This window comes from Sciurus carolinensis, chromosome 2 (genome assembly GCF_902686445.1).
Source record: "Sciurus carolinensis chromosome 2, mSciCar1.2, whole genome shotgun sequence".
Classification (NCBI taxonomy): Eukaryota; Metazoa; Chordata; class Mammalia; order Rodentia; family Sciuridae; genus Sciurus; species Sciurus carolinensis.
The window spans coordinates 166,795,524-166,821,709 of NC_062214.1; the positions used below are offsets into that span (position 1 = coordinate 166,795,524).

At 42.8% G+C, this 26,186-nt stretch overlaps 1 protein-coding gene across 2 annotated transcripts in view; it reads right to left on the reverse strand.

Moving 5' to 3' along the window:
- Positions 1-1,764: 1,764 nt before the first annotated feature.
- Zfyve26 (zinc finger FYVE-type containing 26) overlaps positions 1,765-26,186 on the reverse strand; it is a 61,072-nt gene continuing 36,650 nt past the window's right edge. Inside the window, exons 28-42 of one of the 2 annotated variants that reach the window (XM_047539488.1) lie at positions 25,335-25,498; positions 24,193-24,329; positions 22,980-23,011; positions 22,192-22,328; positions 20,995-21,215; positions 17,762-17,909; positions 17,310-17,519; positions 16,244-16,462; positions 11,734-11,931; positions 10,904-11,103; positions 10,106-10,247; positions 9,510-9,569; positions 8,191-8,373; positions 7,566-7,610; positions 1,765-5,134 (exon numbers count right to left, since the gene is read on the reverse strand). In XM_047539488.1, the coding sequence (XP_047395444.1) occupies positions 4,931-5,134; positions 7,566-7,610; positions 8,191-8,373; positions 9,510-9,569; positions 10,106-10,247; positions 10,904-11,103; positions 11,734-11,931; positions 16,244-16,462; positions 17,310-17,519; positions 17,762-17,909; positions 20,995-21,215; positions 22,192-22,328; positions 22,980-23,011; positions 24,193-24,329; positions 25,335-25,498 (2,300 nt within the window). In that variant the 3' untranslated portion in view covers positions 1,765-4,930. Of the gene's footprint in view, positions 5,135-7,565; positions 7,611-8,190; positions 8,374-9,509; positions 9,570-10,105; positions 10,248-10,903; positions 11,104-11,733; positions 11,932-16,243; positions 16,463-17,309; positions 17,520-17,761; positions 17,910-20,994; positions 21,216-22,191; positions 22,329-22,979; positions 23,012-24,192; positions 24,330-25,334; positions 25,499-26,186 lie in introns of those variants that run through there. The other variant, XM_047539489.1, reaches the window with a different exon arrangement.

Below are 26,186 nucleotides of genomic sequence, written 5' to 3' on the forward strand. Positions count from 1 at the left end.
AGGATTAATGTCAATCTGGTATGCAAGAATCGAGTGCTTACTAAACATACGAGAATTTTGCTGTAGAAAGTATCTGAGAAAGTGTGTTTAGATTATAACCATCTCAACTCAAGAACATAGTAGCAAAGGAAGACTACATGGATAGTGTAATGGCTATGGATACACCTGGCTTACCCAAAGTACTAATATTTAAAAGTGTGATGCACAATGTGAATGTACTTAATGACACTGAACTGTACACAAATGGTTAAAATGGTAAGTTTCATATGTTTTAGCACAATAAAAAGTTAGTCTTTCAAAGATTCTGGAGTTCATTTCTGCTTTTAAAGATTTTTCCATACCTCCAAATTATAGTCCTTTTATTCTAGACTTACTATTTGTTAGTAATTGGTAGCAGGTAGTACTCTAGGATGAGTGTTTAAGGTAAAGGGGAGGAGATGACAAGGACCTGAACTAAGGTGATGAAGCAGACTGGGAAGGCAGGATGGTAGGGTTTGACTTTCCACTGGACACATGCTTAAACGCTGAGTGAAGAGAGAAGAAACAGCACAGATATTCCAACCCAGGCAGCAAGTACAATATTAATATTAATACATACTGAAGGAGGAAGATCAGGCTTTTGGGTGGAATAAGACACATCCCACTTTGGACATGCTGATATTTTGGGGTGCAAGTCAGTCATGTAGATAAGTTCCAGGAGGCAGAGCTGACATGAGAGAACTAAGGGGTAGGGGTAAATTTGATTTAGAAACAAGCGAGTCAAAATAATTGCTGGAAGCCAGGCACAGTGGTGATTACCTATAATCCCAGCAACTTGGGAGGCTGAGGAAGGGTGATCACAAGTTGGAGGACAGCCTCAGCAAGTTAGTGAGGCCCTCAGTGACTTAAGTGAGACGCGTCTCAAAACAAAAAATAAAAAGGGCTAGGGATGTAGCTCAGTGGTACAGTTCCTCTGGATTCAATCCCCAGTACCTAAATAAATATGAATGGGCCTGGAGAGTACGAGTATCCAGAGGGAATGGCCAGAACCTTGAAGAAGGATGAAGAGGGAGTGTAGACAGAAAAGCAAATAATTTGTAGAGATGACTCCCCATATGGGCTTGAAGGAAGAGTTTGGACAATGGTAGACTGGAGGGTCGGTAGTGGGAGAGAAAGAAGGGTTGCAGGAAGAAATATGGAGAAATAGGGAGCGGGAAAGCACTTCAGCAAGACAGTTGTCCAGTAACCAGCTGTTGAATGTGTATGTTGTAGAATGGGTAGTTTCAATCATGGGCTGGTTAACATTGTCACTGTGGAAGAGGGGACAAAGATCAAGAAAAGGTCATTTTTTCCAGGGTTACTGTGGCAACTGATATTTAGTTGCTTGTGAATTAAGAGATCTAATGGCCTTTGATCTACTTAGCTTAAGCTCCAGCTAAAGATATCTGATAACCTCGGCATGTCTCAGGTTTCTAAACATAGTGCTCATCTCTCCTCTATCCTACACCTAGATGGGGAGCTTCAATTTTCTCTGTCATGACACATCTTTGTGCCATACCACGTCCATACCAGATGGTTTTTATCATTTTTGTTTTCATTTTTGCAGTACTGGGGAATTAAACCTCATACAGGCTAGGTAAGTGCTCTATCTCTGAGCTATACTGCCATTCCTTTTTAAAAATTTTTGAGAAAGGGTCTTGCCAAGCTGTTGAGGGTGGCCTCAAACTTGTGATCGTCCTGCCGGAGCTTCCCTAATAGCTGGGGCCTATGAGCATGTGCCACTACATCTGAAATTGTGTTTATTTTTAAAGTTTTTTTTTTTTTTTTTAGTGAGAAATCAGAAGAGATCATGTTTCTGGGGAAAGGGGTCCCAGCAGTGATGCTACTGCCCATGGCTCAAGTATCATGCTGTTTGCATGTGCCGGAGAGGGTAGCAAGCAGTTTTAGTTCAACTTCTGCTTTCCCTAAAGGCCCTGCAAAAGATTTCAAAAATTCACAAATTGGTTATTAGAATCATATAGTTTATTGACTTTTTATTTTGTGGTACTGGAGGATGCAGACTGAGTTTTAAAAGTAGCAGACATTTAAAAAAAAAATTTTCAGAGCACCATTTTTCTCCCTCCAAACCAGCAAAGATCTATAAAGTTTCACAACCGTTTTGTCAAGGGTGCGGGGGAAGCAGGCACTCTGTATACTGCCAGTGGGAGAGTTAATTCCCATGACCTCTTTGGAGGTGACTGGCATGATTTGCCAAAATGTACACATCCTCTAATATAGCAATTCTGGACAAGATGTTTCATTCAGCAAATTTAGGCACAATTCGTTGGCACATTTTACATTGTGCCAAAAGATGGCAGCAACCTAAAACACCCATTAATAGAGAATGGTTAAATTATGGCATTAGCTTCACCCTGGAATACTGGTCATAATGCTTGTTTGCATATAAAGTAGCTCTGGAACTATACACTAGCAACTGGTAACGTTGGTGGCTTCTAGAAGTGAGTTGGTTTTGGGAACAGAAATCAGAGAGACTTTTCACTTACCTTTTATTGCCTTACAAATGTATTACCTATTTCCACCCCTTTCCCAGTTGAAACAAAAACAAAACCAAAATGAAAAAAAGAATGTTTCTGGTGGCAGAGGGTCCATTAATAGATTGCAACACATAGGAAACAAGATAAAACCTAATCAGAAAGTCATTAGTCATTATGGGAATCATTGAGAGAAAGTTTAAGAGTTGAAGGTCACCTGACCATTCCTACTCACCTTTTCAAGCCACAGAAAACACAAGAGAGAAAGGATGGGCAGGGTAAGAGCAATGGGCACAAGAAAGTAAGGAGGCCAGCCAGGAAACTAGTTGGATAGAAGCTTTATTGTGGTTTGCTTGTGATAAGACATTTAGCCCCTCAATTCATACATTTGTTCTGGAGAACATTTGTTTTGCTGGAGACCACAGTATGATGCTCAAAAGTCTTTAGCTCCATCTTGTCAGTCTGGTCAATGGCTACTTATTTTACAGTTCAACTAGTTAGAGGAAAATCTGGTCTTAACATCCCAAATTAAGGGCTGCAAGATTTGTGACTCATTTGTATAAAGTGCTTAGGTTCAGTGCAAAAAGGGCAGAATCAGAAGGGCAAGCAGATACCCTTCCTGGGAGTCAGATGTGTTCCATGACTCGAGGAAGGAACTGTCACTCAAACTTCACCCCAAAGAGATCTAATATTTTCCTTACAGTCTTTCTTCTCTCTAAGAGGACCAAAACTTCCAATCTGACAGATCTCCATAATACTTATTTATTTTACTTTAAAAAAATTGGTTCAGAAGGAATTCCACAGGGTTTCTAAGCACCAGAAATCTTGACTTCAGCTTCCAGTTCCTGTTTATCTCAGCTTGAAAGGAGGGATCAACAGGCTGAGCTCTGGATGGTGGGAGACTCAGGGCTGCACGACCTCTTTAGGCCTCTCATTTGCAAATCCAGGTAATTAAGTATGACAAACTCTTTCTCAAATATCGCCACATCTCATGTGGGGAGGCAAGCCAATGCACATTAAAGAAGCACTTTACCTAGTTTTCCACCAACTGGATGGGACCTATTCATTGTCCCCTTGTTCTCTCCTCTTCCCTCTCTTTTTTGTAGTACTAGGTACTTTTTTTGTGAACCCAGGGCCTCACACATGCTACCAGGCAAGCTCTCAATCACTGAGTTACATCACCAATCCTTTTTATTTTATCTTGAGACAGTGTCCTGCTAAATTGCTGAGGTTGGCCTTGAATTTGCGATCCTTCTGCCTCAGCCTTCTGTGTAGCTGGAATGATAGGCGTGGCTCCCTAGAACTTCAGGCCAAACTCTGAAGTGAATCCCTGATTCCTGTTAAGACTGAAAAATACACTGCTGTCTTAGTGACCTGGGTGTCTAAGTATCCATGCAGTGGTCCCAGAGAGACTGAAGGGAGCAGAAGGGAAAGAGAAGTGGTTTCCTAATCAATTCAAGAGGCATGGACAGGACTGGAATTCAAATAGGTAAAGTCTAGTCATTCATTCCTAGGATCCTGACTACCATTACTCTCCCCAGACTCTCAAAGAGGGAATCACATTCTTTTACCCATAACTTTGCAGCAGGGATACCAAAAAGAGCCAGCTCTGTGCTTGTGAGTAACCATCCTGCATCCCTGTTTGGAGAGGCCTGCCCTTCTATTCCCTCTGGATCAATGTGACAGGGACCCTCCTGACTGTGTGTTAGCTCACAGACCTTATCACCTGGATTGCTGTCAAAGGTTTCAGATGTTACTACCTGAAAAGCCTCAGTTCAGGTTACCTTCCAAAGACCCACATGAACTCCTTGTGCTTGTGAGAGGAGACACTTGGAAAACAGTTTTATTCCATAGGTAGCACTTGCCCCAAAGCCATCTCTGAAATTCAGGAAGGGAAGAAAGGGGAAAGAAGCAATCCTTTTGGTGTTGCCCTATCATTCTATGTAAAACTCCTCTAGTTAAGAGGAGCAACTAGAGCATCACCATGTGGAGGGGACTGTGTACAAACAGGATGACCCGGGTTAAGAACCAAAACGCAGGGAAGGATTTCAGTTTAGGAAAAATCTAAAGGGAGGTGCCTCTAATGGAGGAGAGTCTCATTTGTTCAGAAAATGCTTGGGCGTAAACATGAGCATACAGGAGCATGCACATGTGTGTACATGCCCGTGTACACACACTCACTCATTCTGAGGTAGAAAGAACTGGCCATCTCCAGACAAACACACACAGATCCCACAATTTTACAGAAACATGGCACTTGCGTGAAAAGTCCTGTCCTTGCCAGAAGGCAAGCAGGGTCCAGTCCAACTCTTACAACCTGGGGCTGAGCCAGGGGGTCCCCTCCACAGAGGAAGAGGTGGAGGGCACCACTCCTGTTGCCACAGCTCTTTTGCTCTGTTTCCTGACTCTGCTGCCCAGGGTCACTTCCTGGAGCCTGAGCCATGGGCACTCCGGGGGTGGCTTGTCAGAAGCCACTGGGCACAGATGTCTTGCACTACTGCATCTCCGCTGCTCTTAGCAGCCTGCTGTACCTGCTGGACAAGGGCGGTGGCCCTCGAGTGTTCTTGCTTCACGGCAATCAGGTAGGCAGATCGCAGTTTGCAACATGTCAGGTAGGCCTGAACCTGGCAATCCGATATGAGAGACAGTGGAAAGTAAACCATCACTGTGAATCACCAACAAATATGCTGAGCCACATCAAAGCTCGGGTAGACACATCACCTCTCACCTACAGATTAACATCTAGGTTATTACCTTTGACTGTATTTTAGTAACTCTTCATATATTCTAGATGTTAAGCTATCACATGGTATTATAGTGTAAAAAGTTACCACAAATATGCTAAGAATTTAAAAATGAAGGCAGGTAGAGTCTGGCCTCTGTCCATTCCCTTGATGGTCTTCTAGTTTCCTCTTGGCATCACTGGCAGCACTGCCAGTGCCCACAGACTGTGATTTTATGGTTATTTGGTTATTATTTGATTGACGTCTATTTCCTTGACTAGACTATATGGTCCATAAGGGCAGGAACAGTGTCTGCTTTTTCTGCCCCTTGTATTACTGATGTTTAGCACGTAGTGTGTTCAATCAATATGCATGACATGAAGGAATTAATGAACTGATGAGCCATTATACCTTCCCGCTACAATGGACACACAGATCCCCCTTATCCTTTTCTGTTTTTAATCTGAATTAAAAACCTTTTAAAGGACATCTGGGGATGAAAATGAATATATATGATTAGAAAAGGTGTAATTAAGGTCTAACCCCAGTTAGACCTAACCTGACTTCTTTTGTTTGGATCAGAGGCAGCTCAGTTTTGAGGATGCTTATCTCTTATACTATCTCATCAATATGCAGTATGGTGGGGGTGAGTGCCCCTTCTCTCCCTGGTTGACAAGTGCTCTGAGCTAGGGAACAACAAGGTCCTTCTGAGCTGCCAGAGTCCCCAATGGCAGCTGCTTTTCTGCCTCACGGTCCTTTCTGGGACTCTTCTCACTCTATGTATCATGGTCTGCCTTTTCTTTTTTCTTTTCTTTTCTTTCATTTTTCTTTTTGGTCTTAGATACTAAAGACTTGGGTTCAATTACAGATGATCTCCCACCACTAGAAGATGCCTGGCAGGTCCTGAGCTCACTAAAGTGATCAAGTCCTGTTGTCCTATTCACTAGCCTAGGATGTGAGCTCTCACCTTGGCCTTCAGGTCCATTAGAGCCCATGTATGTGATATGCCACAATTGGTAGGCAAAATTCCTGCCAAGACAAGAAGGGTATCTTGCCAGAGAGTCCAGAATAGGAACTGGATCAAGTGGATTTTGGCAAGTCCCCAAGTCCTGAGATCACTTCAGCACATGAGAACAGCTGCTAAGAGATAAACCCTGAAGAGTAATAACGACTGTCTAGACTGCACTGTGCACCTTTTCTAGGGACAGAGATGCTGTCCTGTGGAGTCTGAGGCTCAGTGAAGGCTCAGGAAAGAACCACAGTTTGGGACTCAAGGAAACTGGTTGTCTGTTCTGGCCACTCAGTTCTCATTCTGATTTTAGAAAAGTAATTCTCCAAATTTCAGAATGCTGGGATTTCATCCTTTCTAAGGATTTCATCAGGATGTTGCAGAAATAATGAGGAAATGTTTAGAACATGTCCTCTTTAACACCTAACAATGCCCTGCAAAGATAGTCCAGGGATTAGAAATACTGTCACGGGGAACAGCTTTGTGGTGATTTAAGAAGTTCTTTGCCTGACACTAGTTTTCATCCTAAGGGACTCAGCTACCAGAACATTCCTCTGCTGATAGCCAGGGCAGCCTGGTCTGGTTTGGCTTTCTTGGGTCTTTCCTGGCTGGGGAGGGGGGCTTCCTGCAGATGACAAGAGGATCAATCCTATGGTTACCCACAAACAAGACAGCTGGAAATACTTCTATTCTGACTGGCACTCCTCATAGTGATGACAAGAAGCAAAGATTCATCCATTTCTGAAATAGGAAAGAGTTCCCTGGTCCCAGGGAAAAGGCCCTTTCTGGCAAACAAGACACCAATGAACACTGTAGGCCAAGGGGTTGGGTGTGGCTTTTTCTTACTGTCCTCTTTTCTCTGGAGGACGAAGAAAGACTTGCCCACTCTGGGAACCTCATTTAGCTAATTAGCCAATGATGGAAGTGAGGGATTTGCTAGGCTCTCGGAGAGGAGACCTCCATATAAAATGTAGATTCAAGAGCGGCTTAAAGGGGCTGGAGATGGAGCTCAGTGGCAGAAAGGTTGCTTAGCATATGCAAGGTCCAAGGTTCAAGACCAACACCCCCTCCCACCAAAGAAGAGCAGCTTAGGACACATTTGTCTTGGGGGTCAAAGAACTGAGAAGGCAAAAGCTCAAAGAGTCAATGTTTATCTGTTCCCTATCCATTCCCTCCTTTCTAAACCCCTACGTAGATATCAGTTCCACCTTGTGATAACATCAGAGCTGAGATACAAGACTACAGGGAACTGTTGTGGGGAGCAAAGCAGGCCCCAAGTGCTGTTCATTAGCATCGCCACAGCTTAGAGACAGTTCTGCTCACCTTGTTGTCATCGCTGTGTATTGCCTGGATCAGGCTCTCTAGCTCCTGTGCAGAACAGAGACACAGCAGTTGTAAGAAGGAGAAGGTCCATGGCCTGGGGGCCACAGTCCAATTCAGTCTCGGCCTAGCCATTGTAACTCCAGCATCAGGTTGCCTGCTTGACTCTTCCTTTTAAACTCAACTCCTACTATAGGAGCAATGAAGGAAAGCTAATGATAACATCAAGCTTGGGAATTTTGGGAAAAGGAACATCTCCCAAGAGGCTTGTCCTTGGCCTTCACAAGGCTCTGTTTACCCCTCAAAGAAGCCACAGGGAGACTTCATAGTACTGTCTACTGGCCACCCTGATCTTTAGAATCACAGGGAGCAATACATACCATCAGACATTTCCAGGTGCACACAATATTAGAAAAGGTGAAGTTGAGGGACACCTTCTGGCTATAGAGGTCACCACCATAAATTTTCCTTGTAAGGAAAGGGTTGTAGAGGCTATTGTTGCAAGGGGGTCAGAAAGATAAAGGGATCTTGTAGAGTTTCAGGCACATTGTGGGGAACAGAGAAATAAAGAGGGTGATGGGAATACACTGAAATAGCTGGAAGACCCAAGAGGGAAGGGTGAGTGCACCTGTGGTGGGATTCTCTTGAAGGTTTCCAGGCAGTTGAGGAGGATGGTGTCCCCGTCACTTTTGGCTGCCATGCCTGACTCACTGACACATTTCAGCAGCTGTCGGATCTCACTGTATTTCTCCTTCTCCACCAGCTGCCGGGCAGCTCTGCAGTAGGTTGCTGCAGCATCCAGCTGGAAGTCCTGGAACACAAGAAGGGACTTAAGATGACTGGGGATGTCCACAGTGGGAAGGGAGGTTGTTTAAGAAGTGTCCACTATGTTTGCTGTAGAAAAGCCATGGAGATTGCAGACACATATGTTTAAGAGAAAACATAAACAGAACAAACCCAAAACAAGCAAAATTCCTTGATGAGTCAGGCAGTCATTTAGGCAGCATCCATAGACACTGTAACCTTACCATCTAAAATGGTGCTTTCATTTGTTTCCATGGCGTCTCCTGAAAATATTCTAAGTAAATTCCCAAGAACATTCATTCTCTTGCTTATGAAAACATCTTTCTCTGGTAAATGGTGTGGAAAGCTGGTGTTTGCTGCCCTGGATAACTGGTGCTCCCTTAAGAGCTGTCTTAATGTTCAGAAACAGACCAATTCACCAAAAGACTCATTTGCTGAAAACTGCCAGATGACTTTAAACCTGATCTAGGTTAACTCTATGCCAGGGGAGAGCTGCCCCTTTGCCTGCCCACCAAGGGTTATTTGTGGGTGGAGAGCTTTATTCATCAATAAACAGGGATGGGAAGACAGAACACTAGTCCTTGAGATACGTGTGCTGCATACAGTGTCCTGCCTGCCCCTCAATCAGCTCCTAGGGGCATTTGTAAGGAGCCTATGGTCGTGGTGGGGCCTTTGGGGTTTCAGTGCTTTGCTCCAGTCTCTGCTTCAGTGCCACAGCCCCACTTTTGTCATGTTATCACAAGCAACAGAAAATGTGCTCCTAAAGGTAGCTCCTGTAGAGAGAATGGAGGAGCAGCCCACACAGCCAAGGGAAACGCTCAGCTACTCCCTCTAGCCTTGCTTCCCTGCAAGGGTGAGCAATGGTTCTGTAGAGAAACAGTCATGAGGAACTGTACTAGCCTAGTTTCAGGTAGTTATTTGATAGCGTTTAATGAATTTGTCATTGGTTACTTGGCTTTTGGCAAAGTAGCCTAGAATCTCGCATTTGACCCGGTTCTATAATAGCTACTTCCCTGATTTCAGCCCTAATGTACATGCAAATCTGCTTTTCTTGGGATAAAAATTTTCTAAATAATAATCTCTCATGAAAATGTGGTCAGGTGCTGTTTTCCCTTGCATAATCTCAGATAATCCAAGTCATACCTGCAGAACGCGGAATGCAATTCCAAAACCGTCTTCTACATTTTTCCCTCCCAGCATGACCTGAAAAGGAGAGGGCAACATGCTTAAAGCAGTAATTGCTGGGCACAGTGGTGCACACTTATAATCTCAGTGGCTTTGGAGACTGAAGCAGGAAGATCAAGAGTTCAAAGCCAGTCACAGCAACTTTAGCAAGGCCCTAAACAACTCAGGGAGACCCTATCGCTAAATAAAATATACAAAAGGGCTGGCGATGTGGCTCAGTGGTTAAGTGCCCCTGGGTTCAGTCCCTGGTATCAAAAAAAAAAAAAAAAGAAAAGAAAAAAAAAAGCAGTAACTATCTATTGGAATAGTCCCTAAATCAAGAATGAGGGGCCATTTACTCAATTATTTGATTATTTATATTTAATGAGACTTGACTGAGTGCCAGGCACTAGGGATATAAGAATAATCAAAATTGACTTGATCTCCAGTCATCTATGACTCCAGTAGGGAGGAAGCCATCAAACAAACTGAAGTAAAAACCAATTACAATTGTGGCACTTACATGTGTTGGGAAAGATGAGGGCCGTCCAGGGGAGGGGAAACACTGCACGTACCTTGCAGGCAACATCCATTTTCATGTGGTTATTTCCAAAAAGGGTTGGCAGAGGCAAAGTGGTGATCTGAGAGGTCCCAGCACTTTCACACCGATGCAAGAACCTGGTCACTTCCATCTGCAGCTGAAGTGTGTTCATGTGCCTATGGGGACAGGACACGCATGGTACATTCTCATGAGAAGTGTAAGCAGTGAGGTGCTGAGTGACTAAGAAGTCATAAGATGGTGAAGGAAAAGGCAAAAGAAATGATGTGGAGGGAAGAGAGAGACCCCAAATATCCTCTGGATAGTTATAAAAAGATGGAAATAGATGTCTCAGGGTCCCACACACAGAGTTACTGGGCACCTATGGGCCTGGTCTCACAGAGTCATAGGCTGGAGGAGAAATGAATAGTAACCAAACACAGAAGACATTTAATGATTAAGCCTACAAAGGCAACAATGCACTTTAGATATCACATTGTAAACAGAGGGATTGGCAAGCGTGAAACCCGAAAAGAAAAGAGTTGGTGTGTTGAGGAACCTTCAGGAGCCCAGTGACTGATGCTCATCACGAAGAGAGGAATGCAAGATAGAGATGGAACCACCAGCAGGGGCCAGATCACACCGGACCTTTTTTCCCCACTGTAAGGAGAATGGAGTTTAGTCTGGTTGCAGCATGTGATACTAATCCTCCTCTCCTGCCCCCTGACCCTACGATGCTTTTCAGATATGTTTGTTAAGGGTACAGGGTGTGGGCACAGACGCTCCATCCCAGTCTTTCTGCCCTGTACTAATTATCTCCCAAGCTTGGAGCTACCTGGATACATCTGCTGCCGTCATCTTCTTTCGGAAAAAGGTGCTTTTCTTCCTTCCAGAGCTTCGGGATGTTTCTTGGAGGTAGATCTTCAAGTGGTCCTTGGCCCTAAGCAGCCATGAGAGCTTCTCTCCCAATTCTGTATATGACTTTGCTTTGTGACTGAAGAACCGAATACAGGTCATGGCAGCCCGGACTTGGTCCTAGAAGTGGAAAATGAATGTTCAGGTCAAAAGAGATCAGGGATGTTGGAGGGAGGACATGATGAGAATTCTGATCTCATTCCCATCTATGAAGCAGATGTGCGTGATCTAGCCCTGTGATGTCTCCATCTTTATCTCCTGTGTCTCTCTCTTTTCCTTGCTATGTACTGGTCACCAGTTGAACTGCTACTTTGTGTCAGTCACTTCAAAGCCTAATAGATCCTAAAGTGAACTGAATAGTTGAACTTTGGGGTTATACATTATTTCACCACCGAAGTAAACTATAAAAAGGATACAGACAGATTAGGAAAGATTTGTTCCTTCTCCCTACATGTACTTTTTCTAAAGATATGTTTCTGTCATTCCTTATTAATTCTGTATCTTTCTTACCTTTCCATTCCTTGAATTATGAAGAATGACATAATGGACAAGACTAAAGTTTACCCCTGAATTTACAATAAAAATTCTAATTTTTTTTAAACAATGCTAGACAGCAAGATAGATTTGTTCTAGTGTCAAATAGCAAGGCAAGGGATCAAAATGGCAGTCCTATTCCTGGTCTTACACAGCCTCACACAGAGAGCAGGGCATCAGGGACAGGGGCATGAGGAATGAGGGGAATGCTACTACCTTCATAAACTGCTGCAGCTCATACAAAATGTGGTAGTAGTTCTTCTTTTGTAAATGTTGGCAGGCGGCAATCAGATATGTGCCCCAGCTCTCCAAGGTTGGATCGATGGATTCCAGCAAGTTTTCCAAAGTGTGTAACTTCCCACTTTTATAGCTTGGCTGGAAAATGCCTTCTATAAAGACTTCTGGAGGACTGTCCTGAAACAAGGCAAAGTGATGAGTCAGAAGTCTGAAGGTTAATTCTGGCACAGTCTCGGATCTGCTCTGAATTTTCTTCCATTCATATACTTCAGCATCTTCTTAGCACGGTGCCTAATCTTTTATGTGTCACAGATACCTCCAAGAATCCCTCTCTAGTGACTGCTTCACTTCGCTCCTTCATTTTGTAGAAGAGTTCCATGACTGAGTTATCTATGCTGTTGCTACTTTCTCTCCTGGGATACTATCCTGAATTCACTCTAACCTCACTTTTGGGCCCAAGTACCACCTAAACTGTGTCTTAGGTCACTAGGGACCTCAAAACCAACAATTTAATTCCCAGAGTTATTTCTTGGTCTCCTTTTCCACCTGGTCTATCAGCAGCTTTTCCTGTAGTGCTGGGGATGGATCCCGGAGCCTTGGGCAAGCCACTGAGCTACATCCCCAGACCTATGAGCAGATCTTTTTTTTTTTTTTTTTTTTTTGGTACTGGGGATTAAACCCGGGGTACTGGGGTACTTTACCACAGGGCCACATTGCTGGCTTTTTAAAAATTTTTATTTATTTATTTATTTTCATTGTTGGCTTTTAAAAATATTTTCTTTAGAGACAGGGTCTCGCTGAGTTGCTTAGGGCCTTGCTAAGCTGCTGAGGCTGGATTTGAACTCCCAATTCTACTGCCTCGGCCTCCTGATTATAGGCATGTGCCACCATGCCCAAGCTCCTATCAGCAGCTTTGGATAATAGCTTCCTCTCCCTCAAAAAACTTTTTTTTTAATTTAAATTTTTAGTTTTAATTGTGAAAAACTTCATTTGACCCTGAGAACACCAGCCTCTCTAGGTTTTCCTTTTGTCTCTCTGGTTGCATCTTCTCAATTTCATTTTGCCGATGTTTCCCAATCTCTCTGAGGTTTAGCAGCAACCTATTCTCTTTTCCATTGGGACCTTCTCTCTCTTGGAGATTTCATCCAGTATCATGGCTTAAGTATGATCCCAGTACTGATGATGCCCAAATCCCTATCCATTCATACCCAGCCTGTTTGTCGCCTCCTAAATTCCAGATATCCAAATCGACGGTTATCTACACAAAATACAGTCAAAATGGTATTCCTGAGGGTTCCCTGAAACCTGCTCCTGTCTTCCTTTTCTCAGATGGTAATATCATTTTGCAAACTACTCAGGTCAAAAACCTTAGAATCAACTTTCCCCCCAAACTCCAACATCAAATTTGTAGCAAGTCCTAATTGCTCTACCATAAAATTACAGAGAAGCTGGCTCTTCTCACTACCTCACCGTCCACTTCCCACAACTCATCCAAGCTGTCATCACTGTCATCACCATGTGCCTGGATTACTGCAATAGCCTCCTCCCTGGTCTACCATCTCCCACTCCTGCCTCTTTTCTAATGTCAACAGATCAACCCCAGAAATTCTTTTCAAACAGTGGTTTTCCTTTTCATACAGTGCAAAGGCCAGATTCTCACAATGTCTACAAGGTCCTTTGTTATTCAGCTACTGCTTCTCTTGACTTCACTTGCTACCTATCCCCAGCCATGTTGGTTTTTGCACTTGTTACTTCATCTGCTTGCACTGTGCTTCCTCCAGACAACCACATGACTCATTCACTCCTGATGTCCTTTAGCTGTTTACTCAGATGTCTCCTCCCTAGGGCACCCTGTCTAAGTAGCACAACCCGACCCACTTACCCCACTTTCTTTTTCTTACCATCCCTTACATTATATATTTTATTTACCTTGTTTATTGTCTCTCTGCCTACTATCATGAAGGTTTTACAAAAGCTATTTTTATCTATTTTTTTCACTGCTGAGTCCCTAGTACCCACAATGGTCCTTAGCTATTTAATAATAAATATTTTTTGGATAAATAAAATGTTGATAAACATTACGGACCAACTCCTCTGGAAAGAGCACACATATTAATCTTGCTTCTGAAGCTCATTTGTGGTTCACAGACCCTGAGTCATAAGCCCCTTTCCACAATTCACAGAAAAAAAAAAAAAAAAGAGAGAGAAATCATTTTGGTATTTATACTTTAGGCTAGGAGTGACTAACAAAGTAAAAAAAATGGCTATAAAATGTGTGGTTGTATAAAATGCAGAGAAAGCTGCTTAGAAGTGGATAGGATCTGCGTTTTGAGAATATACACAGTGGGTGAAGATTAGGGGCTCATCTCCTGATTCTGGCTGCTCCTTATTGAGAAATCTAGATTTAATATACATGGTATAGACCAGACTTTAAGAATCAGGAGCACTCTGCAGGAAAGGAGGAATTCCTTAGAAGAGTACCGTAAGAATGTCAATTTCATCCATTCGTCTATCTACTTATTCATCCATAACTGGTACCTGGCCAGGTCTGAATACATATTTAAGTAAAATACAATGGGAAGACTCACTTGTAAAAAAAATCATAACAATCAAAGGGATAAATGAGGCAATAGGTACTAAGGTGGCTCACGAGAAAGGGGTGATCAATGCTGCTTGCCTGATCTCTGAATGCTTAACGGGCAGGGTCTGAAAGGAGGGGAAAGCCATTCTAGGTAGAGGGAATAGCAAATGAAGACTTGTGATAAGCTACTGCATGGTTAAGCTGGGTGTGTTGGCACAGGTCTATAATCCCAGTTATTGGAGGCTGAGGCAGGAGGATCACAAGTTCAAGGTCAGTCTGGGCAATGTAGCAGTTTCCTGTCTTGAAATAAAATAAAAAGAGTAGAGCACCCTGGTTTCAATCCCCAATACCATAAAAACAAAAAATCTACAAAGATAGTGCATGGTACAATCAGGTAACTTAAAATAATTTGATGAGTCTGGAATATGGGTGCAGATAGGATTTGTGATGAAAATTAATTGGAGAAATATGGCAGTGCAATAGCATGCTAAGGACTTTGGACTTCATCCTGTGGCAGTGGGGATCTGCTAAAGGCCAGTTAGGGAGAGGAATAACATGGGCGTTTTTAAGTTTTAGGAGCTTCATTCTACTGGCAGTATGGGTGCAGGGATGAAATGGACAGGGAAAAGGCTAGAAACAGAACACTTTCCATCACCTAGGCACTTGGGTGTCAGTTTCATAATGTGTTTTTCTGTGTCTCTACCTGGTTGAGAATAAAGGTAAGCCATTTCAGTTCAAGGGTAACTGTGATTACAGGAGATAAAAGAAGGCTTCCCTCTTAAGCTGACAGATGGAATGAAGGCGCAATGCTGTTGTCAGCTTTTATCTGGGTTTTTAGGTAAGCAGCTTAGCTCTGTGGACTAGTTATCTAAGGGAACAGGACTAGATGATTTCCATTCTCAATCTGTGCTTGGGAGAAGCATCTCTACATCTAAACTCATTTGGAAGCAGAGAAAAAGGGAGACAGTTAGAAACTAAATTTCAAATAACATGACTTCTATGTGATTCTTGAATCTTGAGACCTGGTTAGTAGCTAAGACACAAGAGTAAGCCAAGCAGCAGTGAGAACATTTCCCTTTCATTATCCTGTAGGTGTCTGGTTACCATAGTTCTGTGAACTGTTGATTTCACTTGGACCAATCCTAGAATATATATCTACTTGTAAACTTTCATTGTCTGCTATTTTGATTCAGGGAAGTTACCTTGAGCTCTTTTAATTTTCTAAGAAATTTGGTTAATATCGGCCAACTTCTCAGAAAGTGATCATGGAATATTTACATAAAAGGAACACCAAAGGGTCATGGTGAAATGGTCCTGATTGCTCCAAAGAAATAACTGTACCTCAGTGGTGCCTTTGCTTCCAAGGGAGGAAGGCAGAGGATGTGAGAACAAAATGAGTAGCGCACACAGAACCTGTGCTGTGGATGTTCGTGGCTCTTGTGGTAACAACCCTGAGTGGACACGATCCCAGGCCCTGTGGGAGGTGGGTGCCCAGGACACTAAGTGTCTCATCCCAGGCACCATCTGTGATTCTGCTAAATGCTTTGGGAGAAGGGATGAAATGTGCCATTGCCAGTCAGGAGGGTGATTTGGGATTGAGTTAAGGCTTGTCACATAATCAATGGACAATGACTGTGTAGACAGAGTCTTCCATTTTGACCTGACTTTGCCAGAGATGATTTCACAGCTCAACAATGGGTTAGATCCTTAGCACCACATTAAAAAATAAAATAAAATAAAGGCATGCTGTCTATACACAACTACAAAAAAAAAAATAAATAAAATAAATAAATAAATAAATAAAAAACAAAACAAAACAAAAAATCCAGGGGTTGAGCCTAAGATGGGGGATACGGAGGCCCAAGCAAGGTGGGCAAGGCAGGCGCTGCCGTTGGTGGGCTGCCTCACCCTGTTGAGGAGGTGCAGCAGGGCTTCCCGCAGGCAGCTGTGCCTCATGTAGAAGCTGATGATGGCCAGGTTGGTGCTATAGTTATGCAGGTAGAAGAGGCATTCTTGGTAGTAGGTGTTGTTCATAATCTTCCCTTCAGGAATCACTTCCAGGGAGAGGCTCTGGGTCCGAAGGGTAGCTTCCAGTTCCCTCAAGGTGGCAAAGTAATCATCATCTTGCTGACAGGAAAGGAGAGTGGGAGAGAAAAATGGAACTCAGTAAGTTCTCAGCAGCCATGGAAATAGAGCTTTCAAAGCCTCTTTTACATGGAAAAATGCTCATTCTCCACTTTTAAGAGTAGAAAAATAGGCAGAATACAAAATTTTATATGTTGTAATATTGTACAACTTGAATTTCACTCAAAAACATAACTCAGGAAAGTTACCAAAAATTTTTTTTGAGATGGGGTCTCTGTTGCTTAGATGGGTCCTGAACTCCAGCTATTCTCCTGCCTCAACCTTCTGAGTAGCCTGGGCTACAGGCACATGCCAAAATCTTAATACTAATTAATCTGGGCATGGGATTATAAATGATTTTTTATTTTATTTCATTTATTTATTTATTTATTTTTTGGTACTGGGAAATTGAACCCAGAGGTGCTTAACTGCTGAGCCAAAACCCCAGCCCTTTACAATTTAATTTTGAGTCAGGGTCTCACTAAGTTGTTTATACAGTCTTTCTTAGTTTCTGAAACTGGCCCTGAATTTGTGATGCTCCTACCTCACTCTCCTGATTTGCTGGGATTACAGGGATGTGCCATCGTGTGCCATCGTGCCCAGTGATTTTTAATTTTTTTTAAAAATGTTTTGTAGATCCCTCTTCTTAAAAAAATTGACTCTGCATTACTTACTTAACCATAACTAGTTTCTTATCTAACTATAAGCAATGGGAGGAAATAAAATATCAAACTGGCAGTGTCTAGCCAGGGCTGACACTGTCAGCTGAATCTAAACTGACCCTTTTCTTGGGTCTCCACTGTTCCTGGCTTCCCTCATGGGCTGGGCGCTCCACCTTCTTTGCTCTTACCAAGGAAATGAGGGGCCTCACGGTGGACTCCAGGTACTCAACCACGTCCTGTACCAGCCTGGAGCCGTGACTCAGTTGATTGAGGTCAAGAGGGGGCTTCAGACAGCGACTGAACTTCTCCCGTGCAGCCGTGAGGTTCCCAGCTTTGAGGCAGGCCATGCCCCAAGCATGCCACGCCCCAGTGGAATCAAGCCCAGTCTTTGTGGAGACCTGGAGGAGAAATTGCTCCTTTGGTGAGAGATGCTGCATACATGCAGACCTGTGAGTCTCCCAGTGACCTGTTCTATCCCTGTGGCCAACCACCTTCCCACCACTCCACTCCCATGCTGGCACGCTCCCATGCTGATCCTGCTCTGGATACTTCCCCATTGTCAAGGCAACTGAGAGATGGCAAGGCTAAGCAAAAACAACTGATTACAGTGGGAGAGAAGTTAGCTATGTCTTTGGCTCACCTCAACACCCAGTTGGTAGTACTCTGCTTCAAGAAGCTGGTTCCTTAGCCTGGTTACTGCAGCTGGCTGCAAGATCTGATCTAGAGATGGCACGTGGCGATAGGCAGCAGCAACTAAAATATTCAGTACATCTACCTTGCTGAGGTAACTACAAGGAGGAAAAAACCAGGTAATGAGGTTGTACAGAGTCTTACTGAGAATAATTGTTACTTAAAGATATTCTATTTCATTTTCAATGTGAAATGTAAAAATGAGAATTGAGAGAGATTCAGCATAGACACTATCAGTGAAGGTTCTAGAGTCAGACTCTTTGAATCCCAGCTCTGTGATCCGGGGCAACATACTTAACCTTTCTCTGCCTCAACTCACTCATCTGTATATTGAGTATGATAACAGGGAGTTTTAAGAATAAAACAAAATACCTTAAGTAAAAGACAGTGTTTAAAACTTTTTCAAGCACTCATTAAATGTTCATTATTGTTTGCAATAGGGATACTCAGGGTTTCTATTTGCGACAAGACCTTTACATTGAATATTGGGGGCTTACAAGTTATCCATTTGCTTTTTTTTTCTTTTAAGTAAACTCTTTATAGCTTCATTTTATTTATTTTTATGTGGTGCTGAGGATCGAACCCAGTGCCTCACACGTGCTAGGTGAGCACTCTACCACTGAGCCACAACCCCAGCCCACCCATTTGACTTTTAGTCCTTTGGAACCCTGCTTACTTCGGAGGTTGCAGCATCGATGTCCTATATTACTAGTTAGTACAGAAATCATATTACTACCATTTCCTGGAGGTGCTGCTATGCAGAGGCATTTTGGCCCTTTTAGTCTCGTCTCTGGGACTTGACTCCTCTCCCTGGCCTAAGGATGGGTCCTCCTCAAAGCCCACCAGGACTGCCTGGTGGAAAAATGTTATGAAGACAGAGAGCCCGGAGGACTGCACCATTCTGTCTCATGTTGCCTGAAACAAGCCCACGCCTATGGTTCCTGAATCTTGTCCCGTAGTTTCAGCAAAAAACCCTGTGGATCCTGACTTGTTCGCTGCAAGGGATTCTGTTCATTAGTGGGTAATTCTTCATCTTGCAGGGATAAGAAAGGGAAAAAGTATAGTGTAAAAAAGCAGATTTGGAACCATAATATGTAAATACATTTGGAAAATGAAAATATTTGAAATAAATGATATGGATTTTGTTTTTAAACATGTATCTTTTTTTGTTTGTCTATCAGAAGGAGGCAAGAGTTAAAAACAGTAGAAAACTCTGCAAACCAAGAGCTCTTAACTGGTTTGCATGGCAGCAGATGAATCCCCTTCCACTGTAAAGGGGCAACAAAGGTTCTCTACGATGAGTATATCTGAATACAGAGAGGGGGAGAAAGAGGTGTGATTTGGAACCAAGAAAGCCCAAGACACCCTGGGGTGGGTAAGGATCCTGTGAAATCCTTCCTTTATTTCTGCTGCCCTCAGTCTAAAATGAATATTTCCTCCATCTACATCAGATTTTAAAAGACATATAGGACTTGAAGTTACCTTTGTTTCCCCTCCCAAAGTACTTTTTTCCTTTTTTTTTTTTTTTTAATGTTGCCAGGGATTGAATGAACTTGGGTCTCTTATGTGCTAAGCAAGTGCTCTACCACTGAACTACACCCCCACCCCTCTTTTTCTTTTAATAAGTAAATTTATCTCATTTAATTACTGATATTTGAGATACATTTGGCTATATTTTCACTTTTGTGTTAACCCCTTTTCCATATTTCTTTTGTTTTCTATCTTTTACATAAAGAGGGTTCTCTTCCCCCCACCCCCCCAATACTGTCATCCCTGTCTAGTAATCTTTTTGGTTATTTTCATAGTTATTCTGTGTGTATGCTAGGCAAGGGATCTTCCACTGAGCTATATCCCCAGTCCTTGCTTGTCTGTTTATTTATTTATTGAGCTGGGGGGTCTCACTATGTTGCCCAGGCTTGCTTCAAACTCCTGGGCTCAAGTGAGCCTCCCCACTCAGACTCCTACGGTGGGACTACAGGTGTGTGCTTTTTATGTTTTTTTTTTTTTTTTTAAACTTTATTTACCATATACCTATTTCTTCATTTATCAAATTGAAAAATGGTGTAGAATTTTTTGTCTCACTATAAAAGAATGAAACTAGCACCTCTGTATTTCCCTCCACTTTTCTTCCACCTTCATTTGCTTTTCTCAACCTTCTGGGTTTTGTTAATGGAAGTAATAAGAATAATTAAATTTTTTGTAGTACATGGAATGTACCAAGCCTTCTTAGCCCTTGATGCAGATGATTTCATTTTATCCTAACAACCCTATGAAATTAAGTATTATCATTCTCATTTTTTTTTTTTTTTTTTTTTGCGGTGCTGGGGATTGAACCCAGGGCCTTGTGCTTGTGAGGCAAGTACTCTATGAACTGAGCTATATCTCCAGCCCATCATTCTCATTTTATAGAGGAGGGAACTGAGGTCCAGAGGGTTACAGAATTGCGTATAGGGAGCTAGGAGGTGATGGAGTACAGGCAAGGACTCTGAGCAAGTGTCTGAGGGAGGCATTTACACTTAAATGAAAATTACACTCCCTGCTCCCAAGTCTGGTTAGGATTATTGTTGGGAACATGAGATGTGAGTCATGCATCTGGGTGGATGAGCACGGAATTACGAGTTTTCACTGTCAAGTCAAAGCAGGTCCTGCAGGAAACTGAGGGAGGCCTGGTCACACCTTTTCCATGGATACTTATACTTTATGACTCAGATGGCATGGTGGCAGGGATCAGTCACTTCTAAAGGTGCTTTTATGGATCTATTATGTAGAACTCCCTAAGGTCAATGTTGAGGTGAAGTTCTGTTGAAGAGTAATCACTGGAATTTGGGGAGGACACATTTCCCTTAAATGCCAGAAATGTCCACAGACAGTAAAGGTACTTCCCTCAATTTTTTAAATCACAAATTAACCAAGGGAAGTCTTTACTTTCTTTTAGACAGGGTACAGTACAGAAACTCTGCTTTAAGGATACAATCTGGGTAAGAAAAGGACATAGGCTGAAAAGACAGGGTGGGAAGACCACTTGTGCTCATAAAAGTATTTCATCACCATCAAAGTGAGATGCAAACATTGCAGTGTGTCTTGTCAGAGGATGGGGAGGTGAAAAACCATACTGATGTGTCAGAAAAAGAAGTGGATAAAAACCACTTCCATGTAACAGAATGGAGATTGATTCTTACATACCTGTCACAAAGAGCCAAATCCTGGCTTTGGCCAGCCTTGACGAACATCATCTTGGCACTGAAGAGCAGCTGCTTCATGATGTCTGTGAGCAGCCCTGCATCTACCTCTGGGTTGGTGAGGCCCTTGGACAGTCTGCAGCAGTGCTCAATCAGCTGGTGGCCACAGGCAATGCTGTCCCGGTGCAGATTCAGGATGGCAATGCACAGGGAGGCACTGGGGGCCTGGAGGCAGAGGAAGAAGGGAGACATACTCAGTGAGTTTAGGGACCAAAGTATTCTTCAAATACAACAAATGGCAGAAATTATCCTCCCCTTTTCAAAGGCCGAAAAACACTGAGAGGAGTCAAAAGTTCTACTGCAAAGCAGCAGACCTCATTTCAGCAGCACTGCCTAAGTTCTGGCTGTTGAGTTTGTCACTCTACAAGGGAGAAAGCAGCTCTGCCCACATTACCTACTTCTTGAGAATGTCCACAGGTCCCTCTCCTTTTTCTGGTCTACTGTCCCACTAACACATTGCTCCTCATCGCTTGCTTGTCTGAACACCTTGAGGAGTCTGTTTCAAAGCACAAGCATGCTGTTGGCCTACTTAGTATTCCTAACGGTTAACTGGAAACTTCTGTTAGGTCCCTGATACCCACCCAATTCCTTACTGCAGAATTCACAGCTCTGTATGTAAGCAGTCCTTCTCAAGTCTACCTTTCACTCCCTAGCCACACTCTTATATTCCTTCCACGTTAACTTCCAATTCCCCAATCATGCCCTGCAGTGTTTGACACTGTGCCTTTGCTCAGACATTTTAATTTTGTACTTTTTCCTTCCTCTATTTTCACTCTTCTTGTAGTACCCAAATTTCCGCTTGTCACACTCTTAACCCTTTTCCAAGACTCATCATGTTCCTCTTCTTATTTTTGGTACCAGGGATTGAACCTAGGGGCGCTTTAACGCTGAGCCACATCCTCGGTCCTCAAGACTCATTTTAAATTCCAAATCTTCCAAAAAGCCTGCTCTGGTCTCCTCTTGTGCATACCCTGAAATGTTCCTCATCCTCTGCCTTAACCAGTTTACTTGTTTTAGCTCCCGTGCTATTTCACAGTAAGGAAGTGCAGGCCAGGCTGTGCTCACCTACCGCTGACGTTCCTGCCATACTATTACATGCCATAAAGAAACTTAAATAACCATTATATTTTATTGCTATTACCTGTTCGTAGTAAAATTCACTCCGCACCAGCTCATTTTCCTCTTCATTCAGACTCAAAATCCATTCCACTTCAGCCACTTTGGGGACTCTCACCACAGCTGAATATGGAGGGCTTTCACTCTTAGAGATATCTGGTGCTGAGAAGAAAATTGTCACTCATGTGTCAGTCACTGGTTGGCTGGCCAGTAAGCAGGGGTGAGCTGAAGGCAAAATACATGCCTGCTATCTGAGGGCCCCTTTCTCTCTCCTTCGACCCCTTTGTTTCCTAAAGGAGACCCCGTTAGGCACATCAGCCTTCTCCCCCCGAGGCAAAGACCTGAGTGAATGTCACAGTGTTTGTCATACAACTCTGCTGCTTCACATGAGAAACCCTAAAAGGCACATGGTTCTTAAACAGATGGCTGATCCAATGGATACTCTAAAAACAACCTACTGTGGAAGGCTACTGACCAAACTGTTAACAGTGACTACCTAGAGGGAAGGAAGAAGACTTGGGTGGTAGGATGGTAATGAAGTGAAACTTGGGGTTGTGGGGAGAGATAACCTATGAAAAGATAATTTGTTGGTTGCTAACCTTCTCAATGCTGGAAGCTTAATGGGCCCATGTGATCGGCTAAAATGATAAGCTTCAAGGGAAACAGAGATCAAGAATTGATAGGAAGGCCAAGAATTTTCTTTGGCAAACAAACTGGACTGAATTGCCACTGAGTGTATCAGTTGTAGCAGAAACTGAAGACAGGGCCAAGCTGAGCATATTCACGGTCATGGAGAATGTGATTAGGCCTTACCTTCTAATTGACCTGAATTCTCTTCTGGTGCACTGGAAACAGAAAGAAAAATTAAGTGTCTGAATCAGTCCTTCTCTTTGTTTTGAGCTTAGTGTGTAGCACTGGCATTTACTCTATTACTCAAGTAAGATTCAGGGAATCATTCATAACTCTTCTCTCCCTCAACCACCACAATCAATCTCTTACCATGTCTTGTTCATTCCACCTCCTAAACATCCTTTTAAATGTCCCTATCTCCTTTTATCCCTATCTCAGTGAGAACCCTTGTCATTTACTACTGGAGTCTGTAATAGCTTTCCCATTGGTCTCCTTGATTCTGTCCACCTATTCTCTACTTTGTAGCTATAGCAATTTCATCATGGCAAATAATGACCAAAAATGTTCATGTTCAAACCAACATGAGGGGCTGGGGAGATAGCTCAGTCAGTAGAGTGCTTGCCTTATAGGCTCTGGGTTCGATCTCTAGTGCACGCGCCCGCAAAAAAAAAAAAAAAACCAACATGAAAATGCTATTGAGCAGAATGTGGAATCTAATTAAGTCTGTTACATAAAATGAAAACATGGAGAATTTAAAGTAATTTTGCTTCTGGAATAGTTGCTTTGGCCCACATTATCAGTGCCCTGGGAGTTTTGATTTCATGCTCCTTTGTTCTCAGAGGTGGAAAGACCTAGTGATGCTGAGCCAGCAAACATGGTCTTGAGCTATCTTGACACAGGTATGAATAATGTTTGAAATTTATCTGCAGGTAAACTATGTGTGGGAAAGTGTAAGGGCTCTTCTAACTGTGGGTAACAAGCCAGGACTAGAGTTAACATAGGTGATACCTAAATACTCAGCAGGTGTAACATTCTCTGAGTCTAGGTGAAGCCAGTGGGCAGAAAATAGGTGACATGTTGAAGTAAGATCAATGGCCTCAGTCTGGGGAGGGCTGATAAGCCAAGAGTCCTGATTTCACAGAGAACAGCATGTAAGAACCTTGAACACTGCTTTCTCTCATCCCAACCTCCTCTCATACCAGTTCCTCTGACAAAGATCAGTTTACAAACATTTCCCAGTACAGTTAACGACACTGCACTATGCATGTTAAATTAAACATTTCTGGAAGTGTTCCAGATTTGAAATATTCTCTAGAATGAGACTCCTACGCACGTAAGGACCTGGGGGAGGGTGTAGTGGTCAGTATCAGTATCAGTTCCACTGCAGGACACTTACTCTTGGTTGTAGTAACTGTAGCACTGGTCACACACGCGGGTAGGGTTCTCTCTGCAGCCTTCCACCACCATTTTCTTAGTGGAGCAGGAGCCACACACTAACCGGCCACAGCGGCGACAATGATGACGCCTGTTAAACTGAGGAGTGCCATTGGGATAGAACAGGGAAGAAGCAAAGGTGAGATTGCAGTCAGTTCATTTATACTTGGTTTTAAGTCACATGTGGCTTATTAAGAATACCTGGTGCATGGGTCTCTACTGAAAATGAATACACCAGGCCTTGCCCTCCAAAAGCTGCCATTTTAAGATATCAGCTGATAATGCAAAAGTTCCAACTCATGCACAGTTTTGCAATTAATAGCTTCTGCCAAGTTTTACTTGTGTATGAGGCAATATGTGGAGACATAGCAAAAAAGTCATGGAGAAGAAGTGACTTTATCAGATAGTGAAGATCATATTTCTACACAGTACTGATGATGATGAAAAAGCATTCTTCTCCCAAATGTTTTTATAACCTCATTTCATTATGAGAGGTTGATAGACAGCTTACACCTCTTTAATAGATAAACAGGAAGCAAATGATAGAGAAATCAGATCATTGCCATTTTCATTCACATTGAGTTAATCTTAAAAGCAGGTACTGTACTAAGTGTGGCACCATTTGTTGTCATATATAGCCGTAACGGTTCCATGAATCAATTAACATATCACCCCTAGTTTACAAGTGGGTACCGAAAAAGTTTATAGTCATATTTCTATTAGGAGGCAGAGCTGGGATTAGGAACCAGATTCTCTTCTTCCTGATCCAGCACATATAACCACCACCTGGTCACCCATCTTATTGTAAAAGACACAGCGGGAGCTAGAAACTAGATTCCCTGATACTTGATGACTCCTCCTGCCTCTTCTTCATTATCTCATCGGAAAGATTTTAGAATTTAAGGCTATTCAAGAATGTCTAATACCTGACTGAATCCAGAAAATAGATCCTGGTGAGGTCAAAGGTAAATGCAAAGTCTTAGGTTTGATAGTTCTGAAATACCACTGTGCTCCTGGGGACAGAAGGCGTTTATGAACTCAGGCTCCTGACCTGGAGCTTTCCTTTCATTTCCTGCAGTGGCCCCGAGGCCCTACTCCACTCACCATAGTGAAATGTTCCCTGCAGCAGACCATGCAGACACTCTCGCTCTCATCCGGTATCCACTGGTGCCTGGCAGGGGGTGTTGCTGGAGGCACAAATTCCAGCAGGGGCTGACTCTGAGGGAAACTCTTCTCCCTTGGACTGGGGGAATGTATGAGGGGGACACCTGGGAGCCAGAGGTCAGGGTAAAAGGTGATCAATGTTCCAATTCATAATTCAGAAGGAAGAACAGAATTTCACCATTTTACAAAGCCCCGCTGAAATAAAAGATGCAGTTAATGGTCATCAATTCCCTGCTTCTGTTACAAAAGAGAGATACTAGAACACTGTGTGCCTCCCGTTGTAAACGCATAACAAAACTTATCAATTATTACCAAAAAATATCATGTCTCACCCAAGATAAGTTTCTAGCTCTAATGGCCAGTATAGTAGACATTCAGGAAATAGAGACCCAGGTTGTCACAGGGAGGCAACTAGCAAAACCCAGCATACAGGTGGCTCTATGGGACAAATCACTCAGTTTCCTCCCCAAATTAAAGAGAGGTGGGAGGAATAAAAAATAAAAGAGGTGGGGCAATCTACTGTTAGAAAAAACTTAAAGAGATATTTTGGCCAAATCCCATGTGTGGACATTATTTAGATCTTGACTGTAGAAAAACCAACTCTAAAAAAATCTTTACTGGGAAAATTTGAATACTGACAGAATGTTTGGTAATAAGGAGTCATTATTCATTTTTTAAGGTATCATAATGGTGTTACGACTTTGTATTATAAAAGTCCTTGCCTTTTGGAAATTTATACTGAAATACTTATAAATGATATACGTGGTATTTGTTTCAAGATAATCCATTAGG